Source organism: Salvelinus namaycush, chromosome 22, assembly GCF_016432855.1.
Source record: "Salvelinus namaycush isolate Seneca chromosome 22, SaNama_1.0, whole genome shotgun sequence".
Lineage (NCBI taxonomy): Eukaryota > Metazoa > Chordata > Actinopteri > Salmoniformes > Salmonidae > Salvelinus > Salvelinus namaycush.
This window is the reverse complement of record NC_052328.1, coordinates 27571948-27585721: the sequence shown is the minus strand read 5'-3', so window position 1 is coordinate 27585721 and position 13774 is coordinate 27571948. Positions and strand designations below refer to the sequence as shown.

General features: G+C 43.6%; 1 protein-coding gene and 1 long non-coding RNA gene across 2 annotated transcripts in view; both read left to right on the top strand.

Moving 5' to 3' along the window:
• The window catches only part of anapc1 (anaphase promoting complex subunit 1), a 53880-nt gene that overhangs the window by 27981 nt on the left and 12125 nt on the right, over nucleotides 1-13774 (top strand). The window contains 3 exon segments of the mRNA XM_038960782.1: nucleotides 3028-3158; nucleotides 3739-3825; nucleotides 4138-4537. Of these exon segments, the coding sequence (XP_038816710.1) occupies nucleotides 3028-3158; nucleotides 3739-3825; nucleotides 4138-4537 (618 nt within the window).
• On the top strand, nucleotides 2899-12116 carry LOC120017714. The gene is made up of 3 exons (XR_005472138.1): nucleotides 2899-3165; nucleotides 3739-3825; nucleotides 12066-12116. It is a non-coding gene; the product is annotated as an uncharacterized LOC120017714 (long non-coding RNA).

Sequence of the window (13774 nt, the reverse complement as noted above, 5' to 3'; positions counted from 1 at the left end):
TCGCAGGCACGCAGTCAGTCAGTCAGTCAGTCAGTCGCAGGCACGCAGTCAGTCAGTCAGTCAGTCGCAGGCACGCAGTCAGTCAGTCAGTCAGTCGCAGGCACGCAGTCAGTCAGTCAGTCAGTCGCAGGCACGCAGTCAGTCAGTCGCAGGCACTCAGTCAGTCAGTCGCAGGCACGCAGTCAGTCAGTCAGTCAGTCGCAGGCACGCAGTCAGTCAGTCAGTCAGTCGCAGGCACGCAGTCAGTCAGTCAGTCAGTCGCAGGCACGCAGTCAGTCAGTCAGTCAGTCGCAGGCACGCAGTCAGTCAGTCAGTCAGTCTATCGCACGCAGTCAGTCTATCGCACGCAGTCAGTCTATCGCACGCAGTCAGTCTATCGCACGCAGTCAGTCAGTCTATCGCACGCAGTCAGTCAGTCTATCGCACGCAGTCAGTCAGTCTATCGCACGCAGTCAGTCAGTCTATCGCACGCAGTCAGTCAGTCTATCGCACGCAGTCAGTCAGTCTATCGCACGCAGTCAGTCAGTCTATCGCACGCAGTCAGTCAGTCTATCGCACGCAGTCAGTCGCACGCAGTCAGTCAGTCAGTCGCACGCAGTCAGTCAGTCAGTCAGTCGCACGCAGTCAGTCAGTCAGTCAGTCGCACGCAGTCAGTCAGTCAGTCGCACGCAGTCAGTCAGTCAGTCGCACGCAGTCAGTCAGTCAGTCGCACGCAGTCAGTCAGTCAGTCGCACGCAGTCAGTCAGTCGCACGCAGTCAGTCAGTCGCACGCAGTCAGTCAGTCGCACGCACACAGTCAGTCAGTCAGTCGCACGCACACAGTCAGTCAGTCAGTCAGTCGCACGCACACAGTCAGTCAGTCAGTCTATCGCACGCAGTCAGTCAGTCAGTCTATCGCACGCAGTCAGTCAGTCAGTCGCACGCAGTCAGTCAGTCGCACGCAGTCAGTCAGTCGCACGCAGTCAGTCAGTCGCACGCAGTCAGTCAGTCGCACGCAGTCAGTCAGTCGCACGCAGTCAGTCAGTCAGTCGCACGCAGTCAGTCGCACGCAGTCAGTCAGTCACGCACGCAGTCAGTCAGTCGCACGCACACAGTCAGTCAGTCACGCACGCAGTCAGTCAGTCGCACGCACACAGTCAGTCAGTCAGTCACGCACACACACAGTCAGTCAGTCAGTCACACACACACGGCAGTCAGTCGCACACAGTCAGTCAGTCAGTCTATCGCACGCACACAGTCAGTCAGTCAGTCTATCGCACGCACACAGTCAGTCAGTCAGTCACGCACACAGTCAGTCAGTCAGTCTATCGCACGCACACAGTCAGTCAGTCAGTCAGTCTATCGCACGCACACAGTCAGTCAGTCTATCGCACGCACACAGTCAGTCAGTCAATCGCACGCACACAGTCAGTCAGTCAGTCAGTCGCACGCAGTCAGTCAGTCGCACGCAGTCAGTCGCACGCAGTCAGTCAGTCGCACGCACGCAGTCAGTCAGTCGCACGCACACAGTCAGTCAGTCGCACGCAGTCAGTCAGTCGCACGCACGCAGTCAGTCAGTCGCACGCACGCAGTCAGTCAGTCGCACGCACGCAGTCAGTCAGTCGCACGCACGCAGTCAGTCAGTCGCACGCACGCAGTCAGTCAGTCGCACGCACACAGTCAGTCAGTCACGCACACAGTCAGTCAGTCAGTCAGTCGCACGCACACAGTCAGTCAGTCAGTCGCACGCACACAGTCAGTCAGTCGCACGCACACAGTGTCAGTCAGTCGCACGCACACAGTCAGTCAGTCAGTCACGCACACAGTCAGTCAGTCAGTCACGCACACAGTCAGTCAGTCAGTCACACACACAGTCAGTCAGTCAGTCAGTCAGTCAGTCAGTCAGACTCACACACACACACAGTCAGTCAGTCAGTCAGACTCACACACACACACACAGTCAGTCAGTCAGTCAGGCTCACACAAACACACAGTCAGTCAGTCAGTCACACTCACACACACACACACAGTCAGTCAGTCAGTCACACACACACACACAGAGTCAGTCAGTCAGTCACACACACACACACAGACACAGAGTTAGTCACACTCACACACTTTTTCGCTCAACACAAACCAATTCCATTCTGCAGTCCTCATTCTGAGAACGGCCAGTAAAGCCACCAGCTGCTCTGGGGTTGAGTGAAGTCGTGTAGTTTTTCTCATTAAGTGTTTTTAAGCTTTCTCTAGATTGCATTGGTTTTAGAAGAATTCGTCTCTGAGCATCCTGTTATTTTTCTCACATGAAAGTGGGAAGGTCTCCGTGCACTCAGAGGAGAGTTTCACTTTGACTTTTCCCTGGCAGTGACGCATAGCAACTTTCTCATTTCTACTAAAGAAGGCCACGTGGTCATATCTATCACATCTCTTAGCTCAGGGAAGATCAGTGGTTATTTACTAGAATATATAGTAATCAGTTTTACTACTATTCTCATTCTCGCTAGCATTTCACCTCTGCCAGGAAAGATAAGCCTATATTTGACCACAGCAACGTGTGACATTTTTAAGGTCTACTGCTGTTACTGTTATTGTCTAATACAGCAGCCTTTGATAGGTGAAAATTAATGTTGAATGATTTAAGTATGAAAAGGGTCAGGTGATTTATGCAAAATTAGTACTTTCAAATATTCTCATTAGTTTCCTTTATGTCATTTGTGTGATGATGGAGAAAACAACTACTTTCATTCAGTGTAGTTTGGTTCCTCCAAAAAGAGGAACAGGCTGAAAAATTGTCCTCACTCAGCATATGTTGAGCAAAGAGCTGTGATCTGTTATAACCTTGTTGTTTTATACCCAATCCCCATTCAGCCCTACAGTCACTCATTCAAGTCATAATCTCTCTGTTATTAAACAAGTGAACCACGCTGAGTAGGAAGTCCATGGAGGACTAATTAAAATGGCTGCCATGACATGACGAGCATCGGGCTGCTACTGGGTGTGTCTGCAGCCAAGCTGAGAAACATGGACGTGTCAATCACCCACCTGCAGAGCATCCACATTCCCGCACTGCTCCCACTCACCTCCACTGAGCTAGACGTACCGCACAACGTGCAGGTGGCGGCTGTGCTGTGCATCGGCCTGGTCTTCCAGGACACGGGCCACCGCCACAACGCAGAGGTGTGATCGGTTAGTAAGACCTACGTCTCGAATAACATACATTGTTGTCCCATAGGGATATTTAATTTGCGGGGAGGATGACCCACTATAAAATACACAAACTGTTTTGAATCTCATCTCATGTCATATCAGCATCTTAATTAGCATGTGTTATGTCAGCCCTTATAAAGCACATTCTTTTTGGATATAGATAGCCTATAGTGCTCGTCACATTTAGAAATGTACCCTACATAAGGAACTGTTAGGTCACCATTTATGACTTTTTAAAAAATACATTTGATTGACTTTACCATGACATAAGCTAACACATATTTTTTTTAATGTCTGGATTGCTGAAGGGATGCTCAGTCTTAGGAATGTACAACTGAAATTTAAAAAATCTTTCAGGGCGGAAGCTCAATAACCTTAAACTGTCTTTTTTGCCTACACGTTTTGGAGCAAGCTTAATCCTCAAAGCTAAATTTTCTCAAGAAAAGAATAGAAATATATATAATTGAAGTAAAACAAATGTGGTGTTTAATCTGAAATGCGGCAGCAATAAATATCATTGAAGTGAATAGATGATGTTGCGTCTTCCTGCAGGTGGACTCCCCCTGGTCCTGAGATGGAGTACTGCACAGACAGAGAGCCCTACTCCTTGGGCTGGCCCTGGGTATGGTCTGGCTGGAGGTATGTCTAGTAGATCACACTGCACTTCCCTTACTGTAAAGCTGACAGTGTTTCCTTGTACATTTTGTTTTTAAATACTTTTATTTTATTTTTGATCCTGCGGCTCTGTTGGGCTTAGTTGCTGTGAGTGCTGCTGTCTGTCCCGGGGTCCTGCCAGATTCCGCATAGGGGAAGAGACACGGAAGCCCAGCTAGCCTAGCTGGCTCGGTGGTCTCAAATGGAGGTCGCTATTAAACGTTTCCAGTGCTGCAGGAGCTGTGTTTACTTTGCTTTGTTCCGGGACAATGTGGACCGCGCTGACTTTTAATGTAGCAACTGCTTTCTTGCGGAGGACTACAGGGTCAAAGTGGATACTCTTAGCAAGCAGGTAGCAAACCTACACAAGCTGCTGGGGAATCCACGCGCCGGTCTGGTGGAAGTGTCGCCGCCGTGTCGGCTCTCCACAGCCGACTGGCCGGTGCTCAGCAGGGATCCATCCCCAAAGGGGCCTCCCCCATCCCTGGAGAACGGAGCTGTTCTCAACCCAACAAACCAGCCATGGAGCGACGTCACTCGCCGTGGAAGTCGAAGAAAGCATCCTCTGGCAACAGGGGTTTCCATGGAGATATTAAGCCTGGACCTGACACAGACCAGAAATGACTTTGCCGCCCTGGATCCAGAGGTTCCGGCGCCTTCTTCCTTAGGGGCTTCCCATTCAAGATCGGATCTGGAGGTACCTGCGTCTTCATCTCCTGTTCTGTCTCCCTCTCCGGTGGCTTCTACCTCTGGTTCAGATCCCTAGAGCTCCCACAATCATCAGCCCGTGAGGCTGCCTGGTAGACTGGCCCATTCAACATCACCAGCTGTCATCATAGGCAGCTCTATGGTGAGAAACATCTCGGTCACCAAGGCAAAAACCCTGTGCTACCCAAGAGCACGAGTACAGGACATCACAAGGCTGCTTCTGACTTTTCTACCACAGAATGCAGGAGCTGACGCTGTCGTAGTCCATGTGGGGTCAAACGACATCAGAAGGGCTAGCTCGGAACGTTTGAAAATGGATTTTAAAGAACTGATTTTAGCATAATTTCAGATCCAGTACCATCGTTGGGCCGTGGGTGTGAAAGATTCAGCAGGCTACTGGCATTACACATCTGGCTTAAAGATTACCGTAGCTCTGCTGGAGTCACTTTTATTGATAACTTTGACACCTTCTGGAAACAGAAGATACAGGAATGACGGAGTCCATCCAAATCATCTTGGCTCCTGGACTCTGTCCACGGATTTCAAGGCTGCGTAGAAACAAGGACTTATCAATGACCCAAGACCAGCTCAGTTAATCCCTACCATTGTGACAATGAGTCGTCATAATGCTGCATCAAATGTACATTATCCTAGGGGCGTTGGCAGATGCAATGTAAGTAACTTTAATTTATGTTCCCCTAATTGCGCTGAATACCTCTGTTGCTCCTACAGCGATTGTATGCAGTAATCATGGGCCTATGAATCAGTTATACTGTTAGCACTGACACAGTGTGCCCTAGTAGGAAGACCACTGTGTGCAGCTCACCCTGCAACATCAGCTCCAATATAAATAACATGAGCAAGTCTACTTCTGATCAGCTTCCCAGTAAAGCATTAAAAACAATCAAGCAACCCAGAAAAGTGCTAAAACTGCTTGCTTGTAACAGATGACATTCATATTCTGACTATCTCTGAAACTCACTTAGATAATACCTTTGATGATACAATGGTAGCAATACATGGTTATAACATCTACCGAAAAGACAGAAATGCCAACGGGAGTGGTGTTGCGGTCTATATTCAGAACCACATTCTTGTAAAGCTTATAGACGATCTCATGTTTAACACTGTTGAAGTAATATGGCTACAGGTTCATCTGCCTCACCTTAAGCCCATTATTGTGGGAAGCTGCTATAGACCACCAAGTGCTAACAGTCTGGATAATACGTGTGAAATGCTTGATAATGTATGTGATATCAATAGAGAAGTATATTTTCTGGGTGATTTAAATATTGACTGGCTCTCATCAATCTGCCCACTCAGGAAAAAACTTCAAACTGTAACCAGTGCGTGCAACCTGATTCAGGTTGTTAGTCAAGCTACTAGGGTATTTACAGACAGCACAGGAATGAAATCATCAACATGTATTGATCACATCTTTACTAATGCTTTAAAGCAGTATCCAAGGATGTAGTGATCACAATATAGTAGCCATATCTAGGAAAACCAAAGTTCCAAAGGCTGGGCCTAATATAGTGTATGAGATCAAAGTTTATTTGTCACGTGCGCCGAATACAACAGGTGGTAGACTTTACAGTGAAATGCTTACTTACAGGCCCTAACCAACAGTGCGATTTTTAAGTAAAAAAATAGGTATTAGGTGAACAATAGATTAGTAAAAAAATAGGTATTAGGTGAAATAGATTAGTAAAAAAATAAATACAACAGTAAAAAGACAATGAAAAATAACAGTAGCGAGGCTATATACAGTCGCGAGGCTATATACAGGCACCAGTTAGTCGGGCTAATTGAGTTAGTATGTACATGTAGGTATGGTTAAAGTGACTATGCATATATGATAAACAGAGAGTAGCAGTAGCATAAAAATGAGGTGTTGATGGGTGGCGGGACACAATGCAGATAGTCCGGGTAGCCAATGTGCGGGGGCACTGGTTAGTCAGGCTAATTGAGGTAGTATGTACATGTGAGTATGGTTAAAGTGACTATGCAAATATGATAAACGGAGAGTAGCAGCAGCGTAAAAGAGGGGGGGCAATGCAAATAGTCCGGGAAGCCATTTGATTACTTATTCAGGAGTCTTATGGCTTGGGGGTAAAAACTGTTGAGAAGCCTTTTGGTCCTAGACTTGGCGCTCCTGTACCGCTTGCCATGCGGTAGTAGAGAGAACATTCTATGACTGGGGTGGCTGGGGTTGTTGACAATTTTTAGGGCCTTCCTCTGACACCGCCTGGTGTAGAGGTCCTGGTTGGCAGGCAGCTTAGTCCTCAGTGATGTACTGAGCTGTACGCACTACCCTCAGTAGTGCCTTGCGGTCGGAGGCCGAGCAATTGCTGTACCAGGCAGTGATGCAACCAGTCAGGATGCTCTCGATGTTGCAGCTGTAGAACCTTTTGAGGATCTGAGGACCCATACCAAATCTTTTAGGTTTCCTGAGGGGGAATAGGCTTTGTCGTGCCCTCTTCACAACTGTCTTGGTGTGTTTGGACCATTCTAGTTTGTTGGTGATGTGGACACCAAGGAACTGGAAGCTCTCAACCTGCTCCACTGCAGCCCTGTCAAGGTCATACAATAAGTTTTGTAGTGATTTATATGTTGTTGTTGTACTTGACACATTTATGAAATTGCTTGCTCCAGTTACTAATAAGCACGCACCCATTAAGAAAATGACTGTAAAACGTTTAAATCCCCTTGGATTGATGAGGAATTAAAAACTTGTATGGTTGAGAGGGATGAGGCAAAAGGTATGGTAAATAAGTCTGTCAGCACAACCGATTTGGCAAACGTACTGCAAATTAAGAAATCATGTGACTAAACTAAATAAAAATAAAAATAAACTATACTATGAAACAGGAAAAAAATGATATAAAGAATGATAGTAACAATCTTTGCAGCTCCTTAAATAACAGTTTTGGGAAAAGGCTAACTGATGGAGCATTCATTGAATCAGATGGCTCATTTATCACAAAACCCACTGATATTGCCAACTACTTTTCATGAGTTTATCATTGGCAAGATAAGCAAACTTAGGTATGACATGCCAGCAACAAACGCTGACACTACACATTCAAGTATATCTGACCAAATTATGAAAGACAAGAATTGTACTTTTGAATTCTGTAAAGTCAATGTGGAAGAGGTGAAAAAATTGTTGTCTATCAACAATGACAAGCCACCGGGGTCTGACAATCTGGATGGAAATTTACTGAGGATAATAGCGGACGATATTGCCACTCCTATTTGCTACATCTTCAATTTAAGCCTACTAGAAAGTGTGCCCTCAGGCCTGGAGGGAAGCTAAAGTCATTCCGCTACCCAAGAATAGTAAAGCCCCATTTACTGGCTCAAATAGCTGACCAATCAGCCTGTTACCAACCCTTTAGTAAACTTCTGGAAAAAATTGTGTTTGACCAGATACAATGCTGACAACAGACTTTCAGCACGCTTATAGGGAAGGACACTCAACATGCATAGCACTTACACAAATGACTGATGATTGGCTGAGAGAAGTTGATGATCAAATGATTGGGGGGGGCTGTCTTGTTTTTGACATTATCGATCATAGTCTGCTGCTGGAAAAATGTATGCGTTATGGCTTTACACCCCCTGCTATAATGTGGATAAAGAGTTACTTGTCTAACCGAACAGCGGGTGTTCTTTAATGGAAGCCTCTCCAACATAATCCAGGTAGAATCAGGAATTCCCCAAGGTAGCTGTTTAGGCCCCTTAAATTTTTCGATCTTTAATAACGACATGCTTTGAGTAAAGCCAGTGTGTCTATGTATGCGGATGACTCAACACTATACACGTCAGCTACTACAGCAACTGAAATGACTGCAACACTTAACAAAGAGCTGCAGTTAGTTTCAGAATGGATAGCAAAGAATAAGTTTGTCCTAAATATTTTCAAAACTAAAAGCATTGTATTTGGGACAAATCATTCACTAAACCATAAACCTCAACTACATCTCATAATGAATAATGTGGAAATTGAGCAAGTTGAGGTGACTAAACTGCTTGGAGTAACTCTGGATTGTAAACTGTCATGATCAAAACATATTGATACAACAGTCAATACAATAGACAATCATTTGTGCCAGGTGTGATATCCCTCTTAAATAGCTCAGGCAAATGTTCCCATTGACCTTAAGGCCAGCAGGCTAGTCTTTGTTTTAAATGTTTTAAATGTTTTATTTATTTATTTATTTATTATTATTATTTTTTCTTATTTCTTACTATTTTTTTTTTTTTATTGGTGCGTGACTGTTATTGAAAGTTGTATTGTCAATCTTGTTTTGTATTTAACGCCACTTTAAATGTGTACATGACACTGCAACAAAATTTCCCCATGGGGACAATAAAGTAAGTAAGTAAGTAAGTAGCTAAGATGGGGAGAAGTCTGGCCATAATAAAGCGCTACTCTGCCTTCTTAACAACACTATCAACAAGGCAGGTCCTACAGGCCCTTGTTTTGTCGCATTGACACTACTGTCCAGTAGTGTGGTCAGGTGCCACAAAGAGGGACTTAAGAAAATTGCAGTTGGCTCAGAACAGGGCAGCACGGCTGGCCCTTACAAGTACACGGAGAGCTAACATTAATGACATGCATCTAATTCTCTCATTGCTGAAAGTGGAGGAGAGATTGACTTCATCACTACTTGTTTTTGTAAGAGGTGTTGACAAGCTGAATGTACCGAGCTGTCTCGGACACCCATGCATACCCCACATGTCACCAGAGGTCTCGTCACAGTCCCCAAGTCCAGAACGGACTATTAGGCAGTGCACAGTACTACATAGAGCCATGACTACATGGAACTCTATTCCACATCAAGTAACTGACGCAAGCAGTAGAATCAGATTTAAAAAGAAGGTAAAAATACACATTATGCAACAACAGGGACTGTGAAGAGACGCACACAAAGTACAGACACATGCATACACTACCGGTCAAAAGTTTTAGAACACCTACTCATTCAAGGGTTATTCTTTACTATTTTCTACATTGTAAAATAATAGTGAAGACATCAAAACTATGAAATAACACATATGGAATCATGTAGTAACCAACTAAATGTTAAACAAATCAAAATATATTTGAGATTCTTCAAAGTAGCCACCCTTTGCCTTGATGACATCTTTGCACACACTTGACATTCTCTCAACCAGCTTTGAGGTAGTCACCTGTAATGCATTTCTATTAACCTCTCTAGGGTACGTGAGACGGTAGCGTCCCACCTCTTCAACAGCCAGTGAAACTGCAGGGCGCCAAATTCAAAACAACAGAAATCCCATAATTAAAATTCCTCAAACATACATGTATTTACACCATTTTAAAGATACACTTGTTGTAAATCCAGCCACAGTGTCCGATTTCAAAAAGGCTTTACGACGAAAGCAAACCAAACGATTATGTTAGGTGAGTGCCTATCACAGAATAACACAGCCATTTTTCCAGCCAAAGAGAGGATTCATAAAAAGCAGAAATATAGATTAAATTAATCACCAACCTTTGATGATCTTCATCAGATGACACTCGTAGGACTTCATGTTACACAATACATGCATGTTTTGTTCGATAAAGTTCATATTTATATCCCAAAATCTAAAATCTTGTAACATTGGCACGTTCAGAAGTTCTAAAACATCCTTTGATTTTGCAGAGAGCCACATCAATTTACAGGAATACTCATAATAAACATTGCTAAAAGATGTTTATGCATGGAATTGTTATAATCTTCATCAGATGACACTCATAGGACTTCATGTTACACAATACATGTATGTTTTGTTTGATAAAGTTCATATTTATATAAAAAAATCAGAGTTTACATTGGCGTGTTACGTTCACTAGTTCCAAAAACATGCAGTGATTTTGCATAGCCACATCGTTTCAACAGAAATACTCATCATAAATGTAGATGATAATACAAGTTATACCTCTCCTTAATGCAACCGCTGTGACAGATTTTTTAAAAACTTTACGGAAAAAGCAAACCATGCAATCTGAGACGGCACTCAGAACAATAGTCAAATTAGCCGCCATGTTGGAGTCAACAGAAACCAGAAATTACATGATAAATATTCCCTTACCTTTGCTGATCTTCATCAGAATGCACTCCCAGGAATCCCAGGTCCACAATAAATGCTTGATTTGTTCGATAATGTCCGTTATTTATGTCCAATTAGCTACTTTGGTTAGCGCGTTTGGTAAACAATTCCAAAGTCACGAAGCGCGTTCACTAAAACCTGACAAAATGTCCAAAAGTTCCGTAACAGTCAGTAGAAACATGTCAAACGATGTATTGAATCAATCTTTAGAATGTTGTTAACATAAATCTTGAATAACGTTCCAACCGGAGAATTACATTGACTTCAGATGAGCGATGGAACGGAGCTCCATCTCATGTGAACGCGCATGGTCAAAGAATGGTCACCTCATGGCAGTGGTGACTCATTCCTGTCTCCTTCGGCCCCCCTTCACAGTAGAGTCATCAGACAAAGTTCTACAGACTGTTGACATCTAGTGGAAGCTGTAGGAAGTGAATACTCATTCATATCTCGCTGTGATTTCAATGGGATCTTGGTTGAAATTCGACCAGCCTCAGAATTTCCACTTCCTGTTTGGAATTTTTCTCAGGTTTTTGCCTGCCATATGAGTTCTGTTATACTCACAGACATAATTCAAACAGTTTTAGAAACTTCAGAGTGTTTTCTATCCAATACTAATAATAATATGCATATATTCGCAACTATGACTGAGGAGCAGGCTGTTTACTCTGGGCACCTCTGTGCACCTTTCATCCAAGCTACTCAATACTGCCCCTTCAGCCACAAGAGGTTAAGACATGAAGGTCAGTCAATCCGGAAAATTTCATGAACTTTGAATGTCTCTTCAAGTGCAGTTGCAAAAACCATCAAGCGCTATGATGAAACTGGCTCTCATGAGGACCGCCACAGGAAAGGAAGACCCAGATTTACCTCTGCTGCAGAGGATAAGTTCATTAGAGTTACAAGCCTCAGAAATTGCAGCCCAAATAAATGCTTCACAGAGTTCAAGTAACAGACACATCTCAACATCAACTGTTCAGAGGAGACTGCGTTAATTTGGCCTTCATGGTCGAATTGCTGCAAAGAAACTACTACTAAAGGACATCAATAAGAAGAAGAGACTTGCTTGGGCCAAGAAACACGAGCAATGGACATTAGACCGGTGGAAATCTGTCCTTTGGTCTGGAGTCCAAATTGGAGATTTTTGGTTCCAACCGCTGTGTCTTTGTGAGACATGGTGTGGGTGAATGGATGATCTCCACATGTGTATTTCCCACCGTAAAGCATGGAGGAGGAGGTGTGATGGTGTGGGGTGCTTTTCTGGTGACACTGTCTGTGATTTATTTAGAATTCAAGGCACACTTAACCAGCATCGTTATCACAGCATTCAGCAGCAATATGCCATCCCATCTGGTTAGCACTTAGTGGGACTATCATTTGTTTTTTAACAGGACAATGACCCAACACACCTCCAGGCTATTTGACCAAGAAGGAGAGTGATGGAGTGCTGCATCAGAGGACCTGGCCTCCACAATCACCCGACCTCAACCCAATTGAGATGGTTTGGGATGAGTTTGACCGCAGAGTGAAGGAAAAGCAGCCAACAAGTGCTCATAATATGTGTGAACTCCTTCAAGACTGTTGGAAAAGCATTCCAGGTGAAGCTGGTTGAGGGAATGCCGAGAGTATGCAAAGCTGTCATCAAGGCAAAGGGTGGTGATTTTGAAGAATCTCAAATATAAAATATGTTTTGATTTGTTTAACACCTTTTTGGTTACTACGTGAATCCGTATGTGTTATTTCATAGTTTTGATGTCTTCACTGTTATTCTACAATGTAGAAAATAGTAAAAATAAAGAAAAACACTTGAATGAGTAGGTGTTCTAAAACTTTTGACCTGTAGTGTACGTTGTGATATTGTTGTATAGTGGTTTTAAACATTTTGTGTTGTAAATATGTAGTGGTGTAATAATGTTATATGATGTACTGTTTTGCAGGAAGTTATCAACTGTTTATGTAGAGCGGCGAAAAAAAGAAACAGTCTTGCATGGAAAGCACTCTTCATACTTCAAAAGGCTGATAAATAATAAAAGGGTATCAATGTATCACTAGCCTTCCCTCAGGACTCATCTAAAAGACCATATTGTATGCTTTATGCATGGCAGTAACCTAATACAGTTGAAGTCAGAAGTTTACATAGACCTTAGCCAAATACAATAAATCTCAGTTTTTCACAATTCCTGACATTTAATCCTAGTAAATATTCCCTGTTTTAGGTCAGTTAGGAACACCACTTTATTTTAAGAATGTGAAATGTCATAATAATAGTAGAGCGAATGATTTATTTCAGCTTTTTTTTCTTTCATCACATTCCCAGTGGGTCAGATGTTTACATACACCCAATTAGTATTTGGCAGCATTGCCTTTAAATTGTTTAATTTATGTCAAACGTTTCAGTTAGCCTTCCACAAGCTTCCCACAATAAGTTGGGTGCATTTTGGCCCATTCCTCCTGACAGAGCTGGTGTAACTGAGTCAGGTTTGTAGGCCTCCTTGCTCGCACACGCCTTTTCAGTTCTGCCCACAAATTTTCTATAGGATTGAGGTCAGGGCTTTGTGATGGCCACTCCAATACCTTGATTTTGTTGTCCTTAAGCCATTTTGCCACAACTTTGGAAGTATGCTTGGGGTCATTATCCATTTGGAAGACCCATTTGCGACCATGCTTTAACTTCCTGACTGATGTCTTGAGATGTTGCTTCAATATATCCACATAATTTTCCTCCCTCATGAAGCCATCTATTTTGTGAAGTGCACCAATCCCTCCTGCAGCAAGCACCCCCACAACATGATGCTGCCACCCCGTGCTTCATGGTTGGGATGGTGTTCTTCGGCTTGCAAGCCTCCCCCTTTTTCCTCCAAACATAACGATGGTCATTATGACCAAACAGTTCTATTTTTGTTTCATCAGACCAGAGGACATTTCTCCAAAAAGTATGATCTTTGTCCCCATGTGCAGTTGCAAACCATAGTCTGGCTTTTTTATGGCAGTTTTGGAGCAGTGTCTTCTTCCTTGCTGAGCGGCCTTTCAGGTTATGTTGATATAGGACTCGTTTTTACTGTGGATATAGATACTTTTGTACCTGTTTCCTCCAGCATCT